Raw genomic sequence first — 23,435 nt, 5'->3', positions numbered from 1 at the left:
CCTGATCTCTACCTTCACATTCTCATGATGTTCTCCCAGTGTGCATGCATGCCTGTGTCTCTATGTCTAAAATTTCTCCTGTTTATAAGGACACCAGTCATATTGGATTAGGGCCCATCCTAACAACCTCAGTGTAACTTGATTACCGCTGTAACGACCCTGTTTCCAAATAAGGTCACATTCTGAGGCAGTGGGGGTTAAGGCATCAACCAATCTTCTTGGGGGGACACAATTCAACCCATAAAATACTGCACACAATTCAACAAAAATTATAGCCATTAGTCCCTAGACCCTGGTGCTTAGAGTAAAACTGTGAGGTAGTCTGTTATTCCTTTTTTCAGTTTTACCAAATACTGGGTATTACTGAGCTTGACAGTATGAATGCTAAGTACTAAATTATAATTATGATAAATATGTCTTCATAGTGGTAGCTATAAAACAGACAGCTTGAAATAACTAAGTTTACTTTACAATCCAAACATGTCAACACAGAAAGTAAAAACTGAATTATTGTAATTGCCCTTGCGTGCCTTAGAAACATATCAGTCCAGCAGAAGACATGTAAATGATTATACTAAGCTATGGAAATTTCGATGCTGGACTTCCTAGCATACTTATTCATGGTGCTATACTAGCAATATTATCAACTGTTAACAAGTTCCATACCTTCTTGTTACAAAGAAAATGTACATCTTTTTACCACTGTCTGTAAAGAATGCTAAATCAACACATCACAAGTCCACTTGACTGAAAAGAAAAGGAACATTCATGACCATTTCAAATTCAAATTTAATTTTAATTATGGAATACCCCTCAAAGGTAACCAGGAGAAGTCTTAATTTGAATTTGAATTCAGGATTTCTTCATGGAGAATAAGCAACATCTATAAGAAATAGGGCAAAATCTGGACTCTTCAAGACTACGCATTTCTTCAAGTGGTAAAATTTCTCAAAAAGGGAGTCAAGTGTGATACAGAAATCAGAAAAATGATTACTTTCAAAATACTGAGTTTATCTCTAAATAGGAAATTTCAACAAAAGTTCAAGATCAATAATAGTGCCATATTTCTCTAAAACAAACTGGTCATTATTCAACCACTGTTAAGAGGCAAATGTTTTTTAATTGCCAGCAGTGGCCATGGAGTCATACTGATACTCTCTCTAAACACACTCACATGTACAAACACACACACATACACACACACACACACACAGAGAAAATCATGCACATACTCCTGTAGTCAGAAGTTAGTAAGAGATATAGTTGGTCTTTGACCATAAGCAGAGCCTTCTCACAGAGCCTCGCAAGTTGTACTGTACATTATGAGGTGCTATATACCTAAACCTAATATGTGCAATCTAGAGGTAAGCAGTGTGCAACCTACACTTCTATATGTCATGGCCCTCATCATGAAAGGCAAGAAATGTGTTCATTATTGTTTCCTACCACAGCTGCAGCACCTAACGGACTGCTTTGTACATAATATTGGTTAATGAATGTATGAATAAATATAAATGGGCTAAGTGAGAGATATGACTCAGTAGCTTAAAATTAATCTAATCTGGATTTCTCTCAGTCTGGCAGTTCTTATATTTCTGAATGTCTTTTAAAAATCATTGAATGAGATAGTACATAAAAGATTTCACCCTCAATAAATGTATTGTTAATAGCTATATACTCAAGACGTTCTTTTTAAGAACTGACAGTCTAACACACTAAAACAAGAATAAATACTATCTACTTTTATCCAGCACAGATCACTTGGAACATATTACTTATGGAATTCCATGAAAGTAAGATGAAAAAGAAAATATCTATCATTTTCCATATGAAGAAATGAAGTACAGAAAGGTACAGTAGCACAAAATAAAACAAATATACATATGGGTGAAGGTTAAGACTACAGTCCATGGACTTCTATTGCCAAATCTTTTTTTTCATTCTGAGTCAGGATCAACACTAGAAGAACTCTCATTCCCCAAATCACCATATAAATTACACCAATGACTTGTAATCATCATGCCTGCTTCCTCCCACCACTTACTATAAAGTTATCACTGTAGCAACTTTTCCGTATCAAAAACAGAAGTCACCAAACTAAATTCCAGAACTCATCAAAAAGATTATATACCATGAACAAGTGGGAATTATTCCTTGGGTGCAAAGATGGTTCAATATATGCAAATCAATAGATGTAATACATGACTTCAATAAAATGAGAGAAAAATTACATGACCTTCTCAATAGATGCAGAAAAAGCATCTGAAGAAATAGCAACATCCTTTCATGAGAAAAACCCTTAACAGATTGAGTATAGAAGGAACATACCTCAAAATAATAAAGGTTATATATGACAAACCCTATAGCTAACACTATACTCAATGGAGAAAAATTTAAAGTGTTTCCTCTAAGATCGGGAACAAGACAAGAACGCCCACTCTCATTATTCCTATTCAATATCTCACTGGCAGTCCTAGCTAGAGCAATTAGACAAGACAAAGAATGAAAGGCATCCAAATTGGAAAGGAAGAAGTAAAATTGTGACTATTTGCTGATGATATGATCTTATATATCTAAAATCCCAGAGAGTCAGTCAAAAACTGTTGGAATTAATGATTTCAGTAAAGTGGCATGATACAAAATCAATATACAGAAATCAGTTGCATTCCTTTACACTAATGATGAAACATCTGAAAAAGAAATAAAGAAAACTACTCCATTCACAATAGCATCAAAAACAATAAAATACTTTGGAGTAAACTTAACCAAGAAAGTGAAAGCTCTATACAATGGAAACGACAAGACATTGCTGAAAGAAATTGAAGAAGAAACAAACAAGTGGAAAGACATCCCATGTTCATGGATCACAAGAATTAACATTGTTAAAATGGCCATATTACCCAATGCCATCTACATATTCAATACAATCTCCATCATAATACCAAAGATAGGTGCCAGTCTGGTGGCGTAGTGGTTAAGTCACGCACTCAGCTTCGGCAGCCCAGGGTTCACAGGTTTGGATCCCAGGTGCGGACCTACACACCGCTCATCAAGTGGTGTCAGCATCGCATTTACAAAAAAACAGAGGAAGGTTGGCACAGATGTTATCTCAGGGACAATCTTTCTCAAGCAAAAAGAAGAAGATTAGCAATAGATGTTAGCTCAGGGTCAATCTTTGTCTCACAAACACACAGACACACAAACAAAATATCAAAGTCATTCTTCACAGGAATAGAAAAAACAATCCTAAAATTTGTGTGAAACCACAAAAGACCCCCAAAAGCCAAAGCAGTCCTGAGAAAAAACAACAAAGCTGAAGTTATCACACTTCCAGATCTCAAACTACACTTCAAAACTTTAATAATAAAAACAGTATGGTACTGGCACAAAAATAGACACATCAACCAATGGAAAAGAATATAGATCACAGAATTAAATCCTGGCATTATATGGTCAAGTAATGTTTGACAAGGGAACCAAGAAAACCCAACAGGGAAAGAATACTCTCTTCAACACATGGTTCTGTGAAAACTGGAGAAACACATGCAGAACAATAAAATTTGACCCCTATCTTACACCACTCACAAAAATTAACTTGAAATGGATCAAACACTTACACATAAGACCTGATACCACAAAATTCCTACAAGAAAACATAAGGAAGAAGCTCATCAATATTGGTCTTGGCAATGACTTTTTGGAGATGATGCCAAAAGCACAAACAATAAAAGAAAAAATCAACAAATGGGACCACATTAAACGCAAAAGCTTCTGCGCAGCAACATAAACAATTAACAAAATGAAAAGACAACCTACAGAATGGAAGAAAATTTTTGCAAACCATATATCAGACAAGGAATTAATATCCAAAATATATAAAGAACCAAGTCAACTTAATAACAAAAAAACTAAAAATCCAATTTAAAAATAAGAATAAGAACTAAATAGATGGTTTTCCAAAGAGGACATCAAAATGGTCAATGATGAGATATCACCCCACACCTGTGAGAATGGCTATCATCAAGAAGACAAGAGACAAGTGCTGGTTAGGATGTGGTGAAAAGGGAACTCTTATACATTGTTGGTGTGAATGTAAATTAGTCCAACGACTATGGAAAAAAGTTTGGAGGTTCCTCAAAAAATTAAAAATAGATCTACCATACTATCCAACATTTCCACTTCTGGGTATATACCCAAAAGAAATGAAAACAAGACTTCGAGGTATATGCACTGCCACATTTATCACAGCATTATTCACAATAGCCAAGATAGGGACACAACCCAAATGCCTATCAATGGATGAATGGATAGAAAAGATGTGGTACATATGCACAATGGAATATTATTTGGCCATGAGAAAGGAGGATACCCTGCCATTAGTGACAATATGGATGGACCTTGAACACATTATGCTAAGCAAGATAAGTCAGACAGAGAAGGATAAGTACCATATGGTATCACTCAAATGTGGAATCTACAAAAGTTAAACCTGTAAAAAACAGAGTCAAATAGTGGTTACCAGAGGACAGGGTCAGGAGGGGAGCTAAGACTGATGGTGTTTAAGGCTACAAATTTGTAACAAGTAGTAAATAAGCCATAGAGATCTAATACACAGTCTAATGAATGTAGACAATAATGTACTGTAGTTATGTAACATGACAAATACTGCTACATCAGCAATCATATTACAAAATGTAAGTGTATCAAAGTAAAATGCTGTACACCTTAAACTTAAAAAAAAAAAGTCACTTTGGAATTATATACATTAATCCTTACCTTCCACTTGCAAAGAGATATCCTAGATGCAGTCTTCACCAAACAGAAGAAAAGAGGTCAAAATATCAGAGAATTACCCTTGAATGGTTGCTGGCAACCGTCTTAGATCTCTCTACTTTCTTCAAATACCTGGACTTTTAGCAACTAGAAAATTTATATGCAAAATGTGTAGCATGGTTTCAATAGGAGTTGATTGAGTTGAAAGCTAAAATAGTTTTCTCAAAATTATAGAGATATGGATTTGAATCTAAAATCCAGCCTGAAATTTTTGGACAAATGCCCAAACTCTGAGCAATGTTGGAGCCCACCTGGCCTTGTGATAATTTGTTCTCCTGCACAAAACTCTCGAAAATCAAAACTAGAAGCCTTCATCCAAAATAGAAATATAGAGTATGACTAAGAGGTGCTTTGCCTAAAACACCCCATAGTTTGAAACAATAACCCTTGAATACCAGTATTCCTGTTCATTGTGTCAAAATTAACCAGTGACGAGCACTAGACCTAGAAGAGTACATTTTTTCCCTGAGCAATGAAGATCCAACTAAAATAAACTGATTTTAACAATACGTTACAATTGATTTTATACTTAGTAGGTCAATAACTTTTCTTAAATTTTTCATTAATGATAATGAGATCTTTCTAGAGCAATTTTGAATGGATATTGCTACCAATTTCCTCAAAAAGAAAAAGAGGATGGACTGATGTCAGCATCATGATGGAGTGAGTTGTTCCCTTTGTCTCTCCCCTCTAAGTTACAACCAGTAAGACATCCATCGACCAACAAAGGTCTCCCTGCACAGCACACCAGAATACCTAAGCTCACGCATCTATACACCTGAAGGTGGGTGACCCAGACCTCTGGGAGGAAGTTGAACAAGGGGAGCAGCCCCCTCCTCCTCCCCCAGTAGCAGTGATTCAAAATGTGGATATCTCTGGCAGTGGCAGTAATGATCTGACCTAACGTTCCAAAAAGCACACCAGCACCAGAGACCAGAGGGTGCAAGAGCAACAACTGCCCTCACAGCTTAGTCCCTGTCCCTTTCCCAGCAGTGCTGGGTGGTTCCTGTGACATAACAGTTCAGGAAATACAGCTGTACCAGTGACCCAGCCCCTTCCCTATTCCCCAGCAGCAACTACTCTAATACAGGTCTTTCTAGAAGCAAGGGCTGTATCCAAAACATGATACCTCTAGCAGAGGCAGTGGCTGTAGCTTGAGGTTCCAAAAACTGCACTGGCACCAGAGACCAGAGGCTTCAGGAGCAGCATCAGGACTCACAGCTTAGCCACTACCCCTCCCACAGCAGTGGCAGGTGGCACCTGCAACCTGAGGCTTCAGGAACCACACCAATATCCATGATTCAGCCCCTAGTGGCAGTACCCCTGACATCAGCCCTACCAGCAGCAGGCTGCATATAAGAGAGCAGGCCCCTTGCAGTGGTAATGACATCTATGAACCCAGTGGCCCTAGCAGCAGTGCTGTCAGCACCCCCAGATAACCTGGAAGCAGCAGCACAGGTGGTGCATATAGCAGCATAGCAGCAGAACCTGAGCCCATGGAGAGCCTGCAGAGAGTCACTGGGGGAACACAAGACCCAGGCAATCCTGGAAGCAGCAGAAGTGCTCACAGCCTGGGGACCCTCGTGAGGACACCTGAGACTGCAGCAATATCATAAGTAGCAAGGCACCGGCAATCTCAGAATCACAAGCAGCACAAGGAGGGCACTGACAATGCCTCCCACAGAGGCAGCGGAGGGCAAAAAGTGTAGGCTCCAAACAACCAGAAGCAGCTCAGAACCAAAGTTACCAAAGCCTTACCAAAAGAAGAAAAGTGTTTACTACCATAAATGTGCCAGCAGAGGATCAACTCACCAAGTACCATGAAGAACTACAGTAACACAGCAGAACAGAAAAAAATGACAACTATCCAAAAACTAATCTTGAAGTCACAGAATATTGTGATCTAAGTGACAGAGAATTTAAAACAGCTGTCATGAAGAAATACAATGAGTTATAAGAGGACAAAGAAAGACAACTGAATGAGCTCAGGAATAAAATTAATTAACAGAAGGAGTACTTCACCAAAGAGATTAAAACTCTAAAAAAAAGCCAAACAAATTCTGAGATAAAGAGAACAATTAGTGAGATAAAACATAAAGTAGAAAACATTAGACACAGAGCAGACCATATGGAAGAGGGAATTAGCAAACTTGAAGACAGAAATCTAGAAATGATTCAAGTGGAAGAGCAGAGAAAATTTATTTTTAAAAAAATGAAGAAACTCCATGAGAAACATCCAACTTGATTAGGAAAATCAACATAAGGATAATGGATATCCAAGAAAAAGAAGAGAGGGATGAAGGAGCAGAGAGATTATTCAAAGAAATAATAGCTGAGAACTTCCCAAACCTGAAGAAAGCACTGAATATACAAGTACATGAAGTTAACAGCACTCTTAATTATCTCTATGCAAAAAGACTTTCTCCAAGGCACATTATATTAAAACTGTCAAAAGTCAATGACAAGGAAAGAATATTAAGGGCAGCCAGAGAAAAGAACACAACTTACAAAGGAATCCTCATCAGGCTATCAGCAGATTTCTCAGCAGAAACTGTAGAGGCTAGGAGAGAGCAAAATGATACATTCAAAATAGTAAAAGGCAAAAACTATCAGCCAAGAATACTTTACCCAGAAAAGTTATCTTTCAGATATGATGGAGAAATACAGGCTTTCCCAGACAAACAAAACTTGAGGGAGCTCAGTGTCACTAGACCCGCCTTAAAAGAAATGTTGAAAGGAACCCTCCTACCTGAAACAAAAAGGCAAAGGCGATAAAGCTTTGAGGAAGGTGATAAAGAGAGAGACAGAATCAGAAAATTTCAACTCTATATCACAATAGGTTAGTAAAAACTTGTTTATAACATAAAGGCTAAAGGGAAAGAAAGTATCAGAAATAACTATAAGCACTTCAATTGGTTAACAAACTTACAATACAAAAAAGGATAATTTGTGACAACAAAAATATAGAAGGGGAAGAAGAAAAGGACAGAACCTCCTTAGGCTAATGGAGATATATTGCTATCAGCAAAAAAAGGACTATCTCATCTATGAGATCTTTTTAACCACAAAACAAAAAATCAGAGCAGAGTCACAAAACATTAAAAAAAAAAAAAAAGGAAACTGAGAAAAACATCACAGAAAACCACCAAACTGGCAGACAGAAATATAAGGAAAAAAAAACAATGGAAATATTGAACAACGAGAAAACAAAAGACAAAAATCACAGTATTAAGTCCTCATATAGCAATAATCACCCTAAATGTAAACAGATTGAATTCACCAATCAAAAGATACAGAGCAGCCGGATGGATTAAAAAACAAGACCCAACAATATGCTGCCTCTAGGAGACTCACCTCAGTATTACAAAAAAACACAGACTCAGAGTGAAGGGATGGAAGATGATACCCTAAGCAAATGGCAACCAAAACAAAGTGGGTGTAGCTATACATAAATCAGACAAAACAGACTTCAAGCCCAAAAAGACAACAAGAGAAAAAGTTGGACATTATATAATGATAAAAGGGACATTCCATCAAGAAGACATAACCTTTATTAATATATATGTACCTAATATAGGAGCACCAAAGTATATAAAGCAACTATTAATAGACCTAAAGGGAAAAATTGACAGCAATACAATAATCGTAGGAGACCTCAACACCCTGCATACATCAATGGATACATCACCCAGACAGAAAATCAACAAGGAAACATTGGTCTTAAATGAAACCCTAGACCAGATTGACTTAATAGATATTTATAGAATGTTCCACCCAAAAGCTGAAGAATACATATTCCTTTCAAGTCTACATGGAACATTCTCAAAGACAGACCAAATGTTGGGAAACAAAACAAGCCTCAATAAATTTAAGAAGATTGAAACCATATCAAGCATCTTTTTCAACCACAATGGTATGAAACTAGAAAACAACTACAAGAAGAAATTTGGAAAAGCCACAAATATCTGGAGACTAAACAACACACCACTGAACAACTATTGGATGAATGAAGACATCAAAGAAGAAATCAAAAAATACCTGGAGACAAATGAAAGCACAACATACCAAAACTTATGGGGCGCAAGAAAAGCAGTACTAAAAGGGAAGTATATAGCAATACAGACCTACCTCAGGAAATAAGAAAAATCTCAAAAAAACAACCTAGGGGCCGGCCCAGTGGCGCAGCAGTTAAGTGCGCACATTCCACTTCAGCAGCCTAGGGTTCACCGGTTCAGATCCCAGGTGCGGACATGACACCGCGTGGCAAGCCAGGCTGTGGTAGGTGTCCCACATATAGAGTAGAGGAAGATGGGCACAGATGTCAGCTCAAGGCCAGCCTTCCCGAGCAAAAAGAGGAGGATTGGCAGAAGTTAGCTAAGGGCTAATCTTCCTCAAAAAAAAAAAATCTAACATTTTACCTAAAAGAACAAGAAAGAGAAAAACAAATGAAGCCCAAAGTCAGTAGAGGAAAGGAAATAATAAAAATCAGAGGGGAAATAAATGATAAAGACTGAAAGACAATAGAAAGGATCAATGAAACTAAGAGCTGGCCCTTTGCAAATGGAAACAAAATTGACAAACTCTTCACTAGACTCACTAAGAAAAAAAAAGAGGAGGCTCAAATAAAATCAGAAATGAAAGAGGAGAAATTACAACAAATACCATGAAAACCTATATGCCAAAAATTGAGTAATCTAGAAGAAATGGATAAATTCTTAGAATCCTACAACCTTCCAAAACTGAATTAAGAAGGAAGAGAGAATCTGAATAGATCAATCACAAGTAAAGACATTGAAGCAGCAATCAAAAACCTCCTAAAAACCAAAAGCTCAGGACCAGATGGCTTCTCTGGTGAATTTTACCAAACATTCAAACAAGATTTAATACTTATCTTACATCAAATTCTTCCAAAAAATTGAATAGGATGGAACATCTCCTAACTCATTTTACAGGGCCAACATTATCCTAATGCCAAAACCAGACAAGGATAACATGAGAAAAGGAAAATTACAGGCCAATATCGCTGATGAATGGAGATGCAAAAACCTTCAATAAAATGTTAATAATTGAATACAACAATACAGTAAAAGGATCATCCACCACTATCAAGTGGAATTTATTGCAGGGACGCAAGGATGGTTCAACATCCACAAATCAATCAATGTGATACAGCACATTAACAAAATGAAGAATAAAAATCACATGATCATATCAATAGATGCAGAGAAAGCATTTGACAAGATTCAACAACCATTTATGAGGAAAACTCAATAAAACGGGTAATAAAAGGAAAGTTTTTCAAGATAATAAAGGTCACATATGACAAACTCACAGCCAATATCTCACTCAACAGTGTAAAACTGAAAGTTATTCCTCTAAGAACAGGAACAAACAAGGATGCCCACTCTCACCACTCTTATTCAACATACTACTGGAAGTCCTAGCCAGAACAATTAAGCAAGAAAAATAAATAAAAGGGATCCAAATTGGAAAGGAAGAAGTAAAACTCTCACTCTTTGCAGATGACATGATTCAGGATTCTATATAGAGAAAACCCTAAAAAATACACCAAAAACTATTAGAAATAATTAACAAATACAGTAAAGTAGCAGGGTTCAAAATCAACATACAAAAATCAGTTGCATTTCTGTACACCAACAATGAAATAGCAGAAAGAGAAATCAGGAATACAATCCCATTTACAATCGCAAAAAACAGAATAAAATATCCAGGAATAAATTCAACCAAGGAGGTGAAAGACCTATACACTGAAAACTACATGACATTATTGAAAGAAACTGAAGAAAACATAAAGAAACAGGAAGATATTCTGTGCTCTTGGATTGGAAGAATTAACATAGTTAAAATGTTCATATTTACTAAAGCAATCTATAGTTTCAAAGCAACGCCAATCAGAATTCCAGTGACATTCTTCAGGGTAGTAGAACAAAGAATCCTTAAATTTCTATGGAACAACAAGAGACCCTGAATAGCCAAAGCAACCCTGAGAAAAAAGAACAAAGCTGGAGATAACATACTCCCTGATTTCAAAATGCACTACAAAGTTATAGCCATCAAAACAGCACGATACCAGCAGAAAAACAGACACACAGATGAAGGAAACAGAACTGAGAGCCCAGAAATAAACCCACACATCTATGGACAGCTAATTTTCAACAAAGGAGCCAAGAACATACAATGGAGAAAAGTCTCTTCAATAAATGGTGTTGGGAAAACTGGACAGAAACACACAAAAGAATGAGAGTAGACCATTATCTTACACCATACACAGAAATTAACTTAAAATGTATTAAAGATTTGAATGTAAGACCTGAAACCATAAAACTTCTAGAAGAAAACATAGGCAGTATGCTCTTTGACTTTGGTCTTAGCAGTATCTTTTTGAATATCATATCTCCTCAGGCAAGAGGAAAAATAAACAAACAGGACTACATCAAACTAAAAAGCTTCTGTGCAGCAAAAAAAAATACCCATCAACAAAACAAAAAGACAACCTAGTAATTGGAAGATATTTGCAAATCATATATCCGATAAGGGGTTAATGTCCAAAATATATAAAGAACTCATACAACTCAACAACAAAAGAAAAACCAACCCAATTAAAAAATGGGCAAAGGGCCAGCCCCAATGGCCTAGTGGATAAGTCCAGCACGCTCCACTTTGGCTGCCCGGGGTTCAGTTCCTGGGCATGTACCTACACCACTCGTCTGTTAGTGGCTATGCTGTTGTGGTGGCTCACACACAAAAAGAGGAAGACTGGCAACAGATGTGAGCTCAGGAGTATCTTCCTCAGCAAAAAAAAAGGGGGCAAAGGATCTGAACATTTTTTCCAAAGAAGATATACAGATGGCCAACAGGCACATGAACAGGTGTTCAACATCATTAATTATTAGGGAAATGCAAGTCAAAACTACAATGAGATATCACCTCACACCTCTCAAAATGACTACAATTGATAAGACAAGAAATAACAAGTGTTGGAGAGGATGCAGAGAAAAGGGAACCTTCACACACTATTGGTGGGAATGTAAACTGATGCAGACACTATGGAAAACAGTAAGGAGACTTCTCAAAAACTTAGGAACAGAATTACCACATTTTCCAGCTATTCCACGTCTCGGTATTCACCCAAAGAACATGAAAACACTAATTCGAAAAGATATTTGCACCCTTATTTTAATTGCAGCATTATTCACAATAGCCAAGACTTGAAAACAACCTACATGCCCATCAACAGATGAATGGATAAAGAAGATGTGTTATATATACACAATGGAATACTACTCAGCCATAAAAAAGATGAAATCATGCCATTTGTGACCACATGGATGGACCTTGAAGGTATTATGCTAAGTAAAATAAGCCAGACAAAGAAAGAAAATAACCATATGACATCACTCATATGTGGAAGATAAACAAAGACATAGATACAGAGAACAGACTGGTTATTATCAGAGGAGATAGGAGTAGGGGGAGGCTGAAAGGAGTAATGGCCACATGAGTATGGTGATGGATGGAAACTAGACTTTTGGTGGTGAATACGATGCAGTGTATACAGAAGTCAAAATATAACGATGTACACCTGAAATTTATATATTATAAACCAATGTGACCTCAGTAAAATAAATTTTAAAAAAGAGAAGAAATCTGGTACTGAGAATTAATAATGTAAAGAAATGGGATTAGTCATGTACTTCAAGGCCCTTCAGTTAATAAATAAGGACAGCTAACATATACTGAACATTTAATTTGTGCCTGTCTAATATTCTTCTAAGTGTTTTATCTGGATTATTTCATTTAACCCTCATAACAAACCTATGAGATGAGCGTTATTTTTCCCCTCACTTTCCCTTCAGGAGGGAGATTAAATTATTTTCCCAAGATCTCAAAGCTAGAGCCAGAGTCTGTCAAGGAATTTGAGTATAAAGTGTTAAACCATTCGGGGTTTTTACTTCTTAGGAGTGGGGGCCAAGAAATTCTGGTATTATCTCTTCCTTAACACAGTACTGCTCTCCCTATTCTCCTTATAACAGAAATTAGACAAAATATTTAACTATACACAATGATGAGAAGAGCAAATATATTATGAATTCCATTTTGCTCAAGGTTTTTGTTACTATAACTGGGGAAAGAAATGGAAGTAATATAAGTGAATGGTTAAATCACTTACTATTCTAGTGACCTGAAGTCAACACTTTATATTTCTTTATTATATTCTTTTATTGTATTTAACTTATTTTTCCCTATATAAGTAGGATTTAATAGGAAAATGGTTACAATATGGTAAAAAGAATGTTCTAAGCTTAACTGCTGAACAAGCATTGAACAATGTTTAACCTGCAAATGAACATGGAACCAATGAGCATCCTAGTAGGTATCATGAAACTATGTGTTGTTATTGCCAGAAAAGTTGATTTATTTTTATTAACTACCTTAACACAAGGTTAATGAGTATAAGTAAAATTCATACTGTAATATTGATCATAAAACAGTAATACCTGTTAAGCATATTTTAAGGCACCTTTTAAAAACTAAGGGTGTGGTGGTAATATTAGAGTTAATTAGCTCCTCACCTTTGCAAACACCTACCAGGACAGCTAATAATTCCTGAACTTATGTTATACCACAACAGGGCCTGACCATGTCTGGAGGCAGCAGCCACTCCACATTCTGAGATTGTTTGAAGGCAAGTACTCAACAATGTGGTTGCAGGTAGGCTGTATCACTGAGCATTTGCTCAACGTCTTTCATACATTAAAAAAAAAGTAAGCTAATTTTTGATCCCTTATACCTTTTATCCCACCAATAATTTAAATATAAATAAATAAATGTGTGTGTGCAGCTGTGTGTATGTTTACAATTCTAACAGGTTCACTTATAACATTATTTTAATCTGTTCCATAGTTTAGTTAGCATTTCATTTACTTTCATTCGTTATAGGTGCCTATACAACAGCTTCTCATGTCATTAGTGCGCTTCTTGCTAATACACTAAATAACCCCTCTATAACTTAATTTGCTATTACATAAAGTTCACTGTGATCACTTTAAATGAAAGGTCTCTGTCATTCACATTTGTATGTCATGCCCAAACTGTAGCCTGGTAATTGCTCAATAAGTGCAATTTAAATTGAAGTGAAACTAAACCTTAATTCAGTGACTACCTTAATAGAACCTCCAACATCTTTGGTTCATTCATTAATTGACGCTTTCATTCAAAAAAGAAATATTAGTTGAGTTCTTAACATAGTACTAGCCACTGAACCAAGGGGGCTGAGAACACAAAAATAAGACTTGGCGCCACTCTCAAGGAGAGAGTAGGCTGATGAGGAAGATCAACATGAAAAGAGATAATTACGTGATCCAGCAATCCCACTTGTGAGTATATATAGCCAAAGGAAATGAAAACAGTATCTCAAACAGATATCTGCACTCCCATGTTCATTACAGCATTATTCACAGTAGCCAAGATAGGCAAACAACCTAAGCATCCACCAATGGATGAATGGATACAGAAGAAGTGGTACACATGTACACAATGGAATATTATTCAGTCATAAGAAGCAAGGAAATCCTGCCATTTGCAACAACATGGATGGACCTTGAGGGCATTATGCTAAGTGAAATAAATCAGAGAAAAACAAATACTGCATGATATCACTTATACATGAAATCTGTAAAAGTTGACCTTGTAGAAACAGAGAGTAAGAATGGTGGTTACCAGGGAATGGGGAGCATGAGGGTAATGGGGAGATGCTGGTCAAAGGGCACAAACTTGCAGTTGGAAGATGAATAATTTCTGGGGATCTAATGCACAACATTGTGACTACAGTTAATACTATACTATATTCTTGGAAGCTGCTAAGAGAGTAAAACATTTCTCACCACCAAAAAGAAATGGTAATTATGTAACATGATGGAGGTGTTAGCTAACGCTATAGTGGTAACCACCACAATATACAAGTGTATCAAAACATCATGTTGTACACCTTAAACTTACACAATGTTATAGGTCAATTATATCTCAATAAAGCTGGGGAAAAAAGGTAAGTTACATCAAGAAAAAAAAAGAGAGAGAGAATTACATATTGTAGGAAATACAATGAAGGCCCTCTACCTAGTGTACTATGAAAAGATAGAGAAGCGCAGAGGCTAAGTGTAGAAGGATTCTATTGCAAGGGGTCACTCGGGATTACATGGCTATGAGACCAGTGGTTAATATCCCATGGGTTAGAAAAGCTCAGCATAAAATACTCCATGTATTTTTGTTTTTGAAAGTGCAAAATACAACTAACCTTGTAGGATAATTAGGTTTCATGAAACGCTCACTTGCAGAAACAAATGATGAGAAGTACACAGATGACAGGCACAGGACGTCAATATTCAAGTCAACAGCTGGACGTTCACCATCACCCTTAGAACTTATGAAGCATTTAAGCTACCTACTGGAGTGATTCTGAAATCCTGTGAAGAGAGGTGTTCCCATCTTTAGGCAAGTCCTTGCAAAACCCTTGGGGCAGTAGTCTCCCACTACTTAAAGAATGAACTCGATTAGGGAAGCCACTAGCACGTTCTGCAGGATTGTGGCTGCTAAATGCTGACAGTTCACTTAAATACCCTGAAATCAATTCAGAAGAGGCTTTACAAATGATATCTGTAATTAAATACAGCTTGAAGGGTGATTATATCTCCACAATACTTTAAAGCTTCAAAAATACCAAGAGCCAATCCCGATATCCAACAGGTATTTGATACTTTTTTGAACCTAATTATACCAAGTATATAACTTAATGGCATTAACCAATATTTAGGACCAATAAACTAAATATAATTAACAAAATGGACTTCAACTCAAATAGCCTCTTCACTTGCCACTTTCTAAGAACACATAAAATGTGTTTTATTACACAAGATAAAAATTAATTTTCTGCAGGAGTATATGACTACCTCAACACTGTTTAAATTTGTCAGTTTAGGGACCGACCCGGTGGCACAGTGGTTAAGTTCTCACGTTCCGCTTCTTGGTGGCCCGGTGTTAGCCGGTTCAGATCCCAGGTGCGGACATGGCACGGCTTGGCAAAAGCCATGTTGTGGTAGGCATCCCACGTATAAAGTAGAGGAAGATTGGCATGGATGTTAGCTCAGGGCCAGTGGTCCTCAGCAAAAAAAGAGGAGGATTGACAGCAGTTAGCTCAGGGCTAATCTTCCTCAAAAAAAAAATTTAAAAAAAAAAGAAAAAAAAATTTGTCAGTTTATTAAACCTATAAATATTACTTGTTTACCCAAAAATGCACTAAATTGAGTCAAATGGTTTATTATTCTTTAACTTTAAAAATATTTAAGAGTATGATAGCCTTAATCAATAAAAATTAACCTTCTCATCAAGTAAAGACAAAACATTTATGGCATTCTTATGGAAATTTTACATAGATTAAGAAATACTAGGTTCATTCATATACAGTTCATACCACCCTTTTTTGCTTATACAGCTAAGTTCTAAGTAATCTGTAGACATTGAAATATATCTGTCAATTGACTACATGAAACAGGCATTATTTTTCTTTTTTTTTTTTTTTTGAAGAAGAGTTGCCCTGAGCTAACACCTATTGCCTATCTTCCTCTTTTTGCTACAGGAAGATTCCCCTGAGCTAACATCTGTGCCAATCCTCCTCTACTTTATATGTGGGTTGCTGCCATAATATGGCCACCCACAATCTGTTGTAGATCCACACCCAGGAACCCAAGCAGGGCTGCCAAAGTGGAGCACCTCTAACTTAACCACTAGTCCACAGGTGGACCCCAAACAGGCATTTTTAAAGGTTTCAGAGGAAGGGCTTTGGAGTAAGAGGGAACTTTTCAAATTCCAGCTCTGCCCCAGACCAGTTCTAGGCCCCATGGATGTTACTAAACCTCTCCACGTCACAGTTTCCTCACTGATGTACTAGGGAACTAATGCCAAGGTCAAGGAATGTTATGAGAAGTAAACAAAGTAACGTATATAAAACACAAAACAAATTTAGGCACATAGTAAATGTTCATTTTATTATACATTTTGTATTTGAAAAAATCAACTTTCTTCCTAAACCTACAGGGAAAATATTCAACACCAATATTTATTTATAATACTGTCTGTGGCAAAGGATATGTGTTATACTTTCAGTATCTAAGACGTCAATAAAAATTGTAATGTCATGGGGAAAAATGTCATTAAATGTTTCAATGTATTAAATGTATAAAACCAAGCAGACAGCATACAAACTATGTACATAGTATAAGCAAAATTTTAACAAATATGTTGGTCATCTACATTTGCACAGAAAAAAAGACTGAAAGGAAATGAATCAAGATTTTATTAGCAGTTACTAGTGGTGATTTTTTAAATTTTACTTTTTTAGTATTACTAAAACTGCATGTTATTACTTTCATAATAAAAAAAGGGTTACTTTTGAAATGACAAGTGGGCAATAATTTTCCCATTTTTTACTAATGTCAACTAATAATTTATGACAATAGAATAGATAATAATTGATGATAATTTCATACAGATTATTTCTTTTTGTCAAAGAGATTATTTTTTTCTTTCTAACTAAGGCTTACTCACACACTCACACACATACACACAAATTGTGAGTTCTAGCATTCTAAGCTATAAAAGAGAAAGAACTTTGCCAAATAAGGCTTGTAATGCCATTCAATCTTTCAGCTTCATTAATTGCATAACAGTTGAGCAACAAGAAGATGTAGAAAGGGTGGCAGGGAAAGCTAAAGCCATAACCCTAGAAAAAAGATCAAGTTTAGAGCCAGTGCTATTGCAGACATCAAAGTTTAATGCCCTTAAACAGCAGCCAACGCCACAGCACAGCCTCCAAACTTTTTGCACTCCAAGGTTTCTGTAAATGTCTCTCTCCTTTATTACTGCAATTGTTTGCACGAAATCAGAATCTTGGTGTTTTAAAACTTTATCCATTCCTTTTATTTTTTCCCCACCGTTTCAAAAGACATCCAGCCATGTGGTTGCAGAAGAAATTTTCCCCTTATAATTATAAAAACAACTAGTAAATCTTCAAGAAGAAAAGAACCATCTTAAAAAAGAAATAATTAACAAAATTCTTTTCCATAAAACTGTGTTTGGTGATACAAGTAGAAGTATTTTTAAACTAGAAAATAATATACAATTTTAAAGGTATGCATCAAGACAGATCAACTTTTAAAGATGTTTCTTAGAAAGCTTTTAACACAACAGGCCTGCTAACATGGGATTGAATAGCTGTTTAAATGTGTTCAACTCAACTAGACTTCTTCAACCCAAAACAGCGAAATAAATCAGAATGAATTTGAAGAAGTGGATATAAAATCCATTAAGACAAATTAGATTTCACAGCCCAGTTCAGGAATAGCATTAATTCCTAAATCTGGTACTCTCATACATCACAACGAAAAAAGGATATACCAAACACATGGAGTACAAAACTCAAAGCACTATAAGAAATGAACAATAAATCAGTACTATCTTTCTGTAAACTCACCGACTATGAGAAATAAAGGAGACATATAATGCTAACTTTAACTATGGGTAGTCTCCACATACAACATTCCAAGCATATAACTACCTATTGTCTATGTAATACAATGCCAACATAAAATGCCTTTTTTTGCTTCTAGATCCTGCTAAAACAGCCACAACTACACTTAAAAGACACCCCCTAAAAAACAGAAAGCACAATAAATCACTCTGTTTGCCTTCAAGAAAGGACAATCCATCTTCACTATTAGAAGAGTAATAAGGAATTTAATAGTACTAGTATATGCTTATGTACTAATGCCTAAAGTCTAAAAGACTTGATAAAATAATGAGTTAAAACTGAGAATAAATAAAAGTGCCCATGTCGCCAAATGAAGCTGGCATTAGAACCCAATGACTTGGATACAAGCACTTAAGGACATATGAATCTAGCTGAGTGTTTGTTGGAAAATATTGCCAAAGTTTCAAGTCCTAGTAGAGAGTGTTAAAATACTTCTTGGCCCTGAATCAGAAAAGAGTTCTGCTGGAGTTAATCCCAAAAAACTAACTGGAGGATGATTGGTAAACCCAGGTGATTTGAACTCAGAAAAGAGTTCTGCTGGAGTTAATCCCAAAAAACTAACTGGAGGATGATTGGTAAACCCAGGTGATTTGAACTTGGTGTGAAAAATCCAAGTTCCAGGAAAGCAGATGGTTATTAAATTGGTTGTTTCAAACTTCTGAAAGTTTATTATGTAATCACTTAATTGCAAAATAATTTTCTAATTAACTTTACAATTAAATCAACTATACTTACTATAAAAAAATTAAAATTTAATATTGACAAAAATAATAAAGTCTGTACTATATTACTTATAATTGTAACAGTTAACATTTGTTAAGCTTTTATTATAGGTCAAGCACTGGCCTAAACACTTTACATTTATCCTATAAAATTGGTAATATAATACCCCCCATTATACAGGTGAGGAAACTGAGACACAGAGAAAGTAAATAATTTAACTAAGATCACACGTTTGGCAAACAGGAGTGTCTGAGATTACTGAACCATCTGCCCTCTCTTCCCATCTATATGGAAACTAGGGTAAAGGGGCATGAGGGGAATGAGGAGCTGAAATTGATGTTCAAGTGTATAAACTACAATTCTATGCTTTTTAGAGCAGCAATTCTTTCATTTGTTGAAAGAACTGTCAAAGGGAGAAATAAAAGACAACAAGGCCCTCTTCTGCATCTGAAACATAGGGGACAAACAAGTTCATCCAATAATTTTGTTTTGATGAATAACACTGACACTCTTTTTAAATAGAGTTGCTAAATAAGATAATTATACTCTCTATACTTATGTCATTACCTAAACTGAATAGGATGGAAATACAAAAATTTTACAGTATTATTTTTATTCACCAATATTTTAAGGAATCCTATCCAAAATAATTTGTGAAAATATGCTGCAACCTATACAAAACACAAAATAAATGTATGTAGAATAGTATTCAAGATAAATTTTACAACCTAAATAAAAAATGGCAACTACATTTGGTTAGTCAATGAGTAGAATACCACTTCAAAAGAATAACGTTTAATCTGAAATTGCCTATTTCCCCCCACAGGGTAATCAATGAAGAAGGCTATGAGTTTCTTCCTTAGATTTCTGGGATTTTTATGAATGAATCTCAGAGCTCATTAAGTATGTGATTCTCTGCAAATGGCTATTCACAATATTAATTATTTTATGTTGTTTAACACATCTTCTAGCTCCAGAAGTGAAATATTCTGAATTCCAAATATCTCTCAAATTATCTTATTAGTTAAATTGACTGAGCTTCCAACTTCAATATATTTTTAAGGGCATATTTTCATAATTTCAAGACAACCTGTATTATCACCTCATAATCAAAGTAATACACATTTTTAAGTTCACAACTTTCTAGGGGGAAAAAAAAAAGACCAAAACTCTGAAAGATTACAAAATGCAAGAACCTTAACTTCAAAACACTTATGCTTATATGTTCTCTAACAAAAATCACTAACCACAAGAAAGTCAAAAGCTCATTTCATCTCATCTTCTGAAATGCTTGGAAATATATCCATGCTGAAATGACATAAATGTTTAAAATCTAAAACATTAATAAAGATCCCATTGATAAGGGATAAAATGTAAAGAATGATACTAAAAAATAGCTTAATTATTTAATATACATTGGAGAGATCACAATTTTATACTATAAGCAATAAAATATTATCTTCCTTTGGGTGGCTTTTCTAGCAATCTTTTTACTGTGTAACAAATAACACTTTGATATAATTAAGACAATTATGTTTTTATCTACCATTTCAGTGGACACTTTCTTTGCTTCTCTGTTGAAATGGTTTTCTCAGGAAATCCAGCACTATCAAAAAAGACAATCTAACTCTAAGATCCAGTGTGCTGTGTTTTTGTCACCCTGGTTCGAAGGTTACTAGAACGAACAACAATGAGCTGCCCTTCTGTCAGGATGGCACCTGTGCAAGAAATCCTTTCCACTTCTCCAGTCAAAATAAAGCGCTAAAACTTGTCTAGTTCCCAAACAGCGACTGAATTACCAAAATAAATAAATAAAATTAAAGCTGTTCTCTTTCTATCATAGGCTGTCAGTGCTACTCTCAAACAAACAGGCAACTTTTAAAGCATCACGTGTCCTGCCAAAAAAAAAAAAAAAAGTTTGCCAAATGATGTTCTTGCTGCCATCCCAGCTGGTTTTTCGTTTGTCCAAACAGCCGTCTAGTTGTCGCACTCCTCACTTGATAAACGTCACTGAAAATTGCGCCCGCCCCGTCTCCCCCTCCCCCCAGCCCCAGTGATATTTGGTGGAGTTCTTGGACTTGAGCCACAGAGCCCCCTCCTGAAGCGCCCTACAAAAAGCATCATGCGAAATGCTTTCCAAATCCTCTCTCTCCTTCTCTAGTTTCAGAAAATGACTGCATTTATTCCCCCTGGGAAAGGGGACTCAATCCCCTTTTTGCTCTTGAGATGCTTAGAAAGGAAACACAATCACACATACACACACACACACTCCCCATGTCTCTCTCTAATCTCCACGCCTGACAGCAGTGCTCATACATCCAAACTCTAGTTCCCTGCACCCTCCGCTGCCCAAAACACCTAGCACTTGCAGATGACAACTGGCTGGGGGGAAATCTGAGGTTTCTACGGGTCGATGGAGACCCCTTTCCCACCAGCCGCTCTCACGCCCAGGCCCCCTCATGGGCGCAGGAAGTACACACAGTCGTCACTTCTCTGGTTGCCCCCTTCTGAAACTACTCGTAATTGGACGCTCCTGTGTCTGACCGGCCGCAACAGCAGGTAATCCGGGCGGCGCGCGCAACGCCAGGATGCCAAGCCGCCCTTTGGAGGGACACCACCGAAAGCCACACAAGTTGACCCCCAGGATTCCTGCCGGGCGGAGAGAAGAGGACCTCTGCGCCCAGCCTTGGCCTCTCGTCTCCTCCCCGCCCTCAGCAGTAGAAGGGTGCCCCGCGCCTCCAGGATCAGGGAGGGGCGAGAGGGCAAGAACAACAAAGTTAAGGAGGACTGCGTGGGAACTGCATGCTCCCGAGCTGGAGAAGAAGGAGGTCAAAGGGGAGGCGGCAAAGGGCGAAACCGTTAATCATATCTGCTGCGTCAAGAATGTGTGCACGGAGAGCCCCTTGCGCGCGTTAGTTAACCAGCTCCGGCCCGGGACAGCGGCCAGCTCCAGGTTCCAGCCTGGCTCGAGCCCGCCGCGGGCGGGCGAGGGGGCGGGGAGAACGAGGAAACGCGGAGCCCGCGAACTTACGGAAGAAGATGTACTCGGTGTAGCTGCTCCAGATCTTGTCGTCGCGGTACTGGTTGACGAAGGCGGCGGTGCCCGAGGAGTTACACGCCACCATGTGGAAGCCGGCCTCGGACAGGCGATCGAACGCCTGCTCCAAGTAGGTAAACTTGAGGTAGAAGCGGGACGTGTACTTCTCGGGCGGCCGGTCGGGGTCGCGGCTCTCGTTGAGCGTGTCCCCGAAGACCTCCTTGGCCAGCGCGATGCGCCCGCACACCATGATGCGCGCCACACGCCGGAACTTGGCGTCCGCCTGGTTGTCGCGCACGGTGGTGTAGGAGCCGCGGTAGCCCAGCGTGAGGAAGCCCGAGCGCTTGTCCGGCGCGCCGCCGCCACCGCCGCCGCCGTGCGCTCCGGGGCCCGAGGGCGCGGGGGCCGCCGCCCCGCGCAGCAGCAGCGCGTCGCTGCTGCTCTGCGAGACGTTGTCCTCCAGGTCGCTCTGGCAGCCCTCGTCGTTGAGCGAGTTCTGCTTCGTGACCTTGGGCGATAGCAGCTTAACCAGGTCGGTGAGCTGGAAGTACTCGGCCTCGCGCAGGAGCCGCTCCTTCTCGGGGAAGTGCTCGGGCAGCGCGAGCTGCTTGTCCCGCAGATAATCCAGCACGTACCTGAAGAGGAAGCCGTCCCGGTCGATGAAGAAGCGCGCCCGGCTGTCCCTGGGCAGTTCGCCCCGGCGTCGGGCGCCGCCCCGGGGGCTGGAAGGCGAGAACATAATGGCCAGAGTGCTGTCCGGGACGCTGAGCAGCGTCGAGTGCTTGGTCACATAGACCTGGCCTCCCACGTTCAGCTCCACCACCTCGGGGAAGGGCGAGGGCACGCAGGGCCCGGGGGCGGCGGCTGCCGGCGCGCCGGGCGAGCTGGACGAGGAGACCATCTCGCTAATGGGCAGGATGGTGCTGCCGCCGCTGCCCGTGTCCTTCAAAGCCATGGTCCCCCCGCCGCCGGCCAGGTGACCCGGGAGAGCAGCACTTTCTCGTTGCCGAAGCCCGCGCCCTGCGCGCCTGGTGCACCTTCGGGCCGGGCGGCACGTTCCTCCGGCCGGGGCGGCCTGGATCAGGGCTCGGGGCAGCGGCGGCGGCGCCCGGGCTCCATCGAGGGAGTGAAGCGCGGGAGAGGAGCTCCGCGGGCGCGGCGGCGGGGTGGCGGCGCGAGGAGGAGCGGCTGCTCCTCTGGGGCGACGGCGGGGAAGTGTGAGAGAGACTTGCAAGAGGC

General features: G+C 38.5%; 1 protein-coding gene across 1 annotated transcript in view; it reads right to left on the bottom strand.

Moving 5' to 3' along the window:
- LOC124237574 (BTB/POZ domain-containing protein KCTD8) overlaps positions 1-23,215 on the bottom strand; it is a 250,760-nt gene extending 227,545 nt beyond the window's left edge. The window contains exon 1 of the mRNA XM_046657370.1: positions 22,191-23,215. Coding sequence (XP_046513326.1) covers positions 22,191-23,151 — 961 coding nt within the window. The 5' untranslated portion in view covers positions 23,152-23,215. The remainder of the gene's footprint in view (positions 1-22,190) is intronic.
- Positions 23,216-23,435: the final 220 nt, after the last annotated feature.

Source organism: Equus quagga, chromosome 3 (assembly GCF_021613505.1).
Source record: "Equus quagga isolate Etosha38 chromosome 3, UCLA_HA_Equagga_1.0, whole genome shotgun sequence".
Lineage (NCBI taxonomy): Eukaryota > Metazoa > Chordata > Mammalia > Perissodactyla > Equidae > Equus > Equus quagga.
Note: the sequence above shows the minus strand (reverse complement) of the source record. Positions and strands in the feature narration are given on the sequence as shown.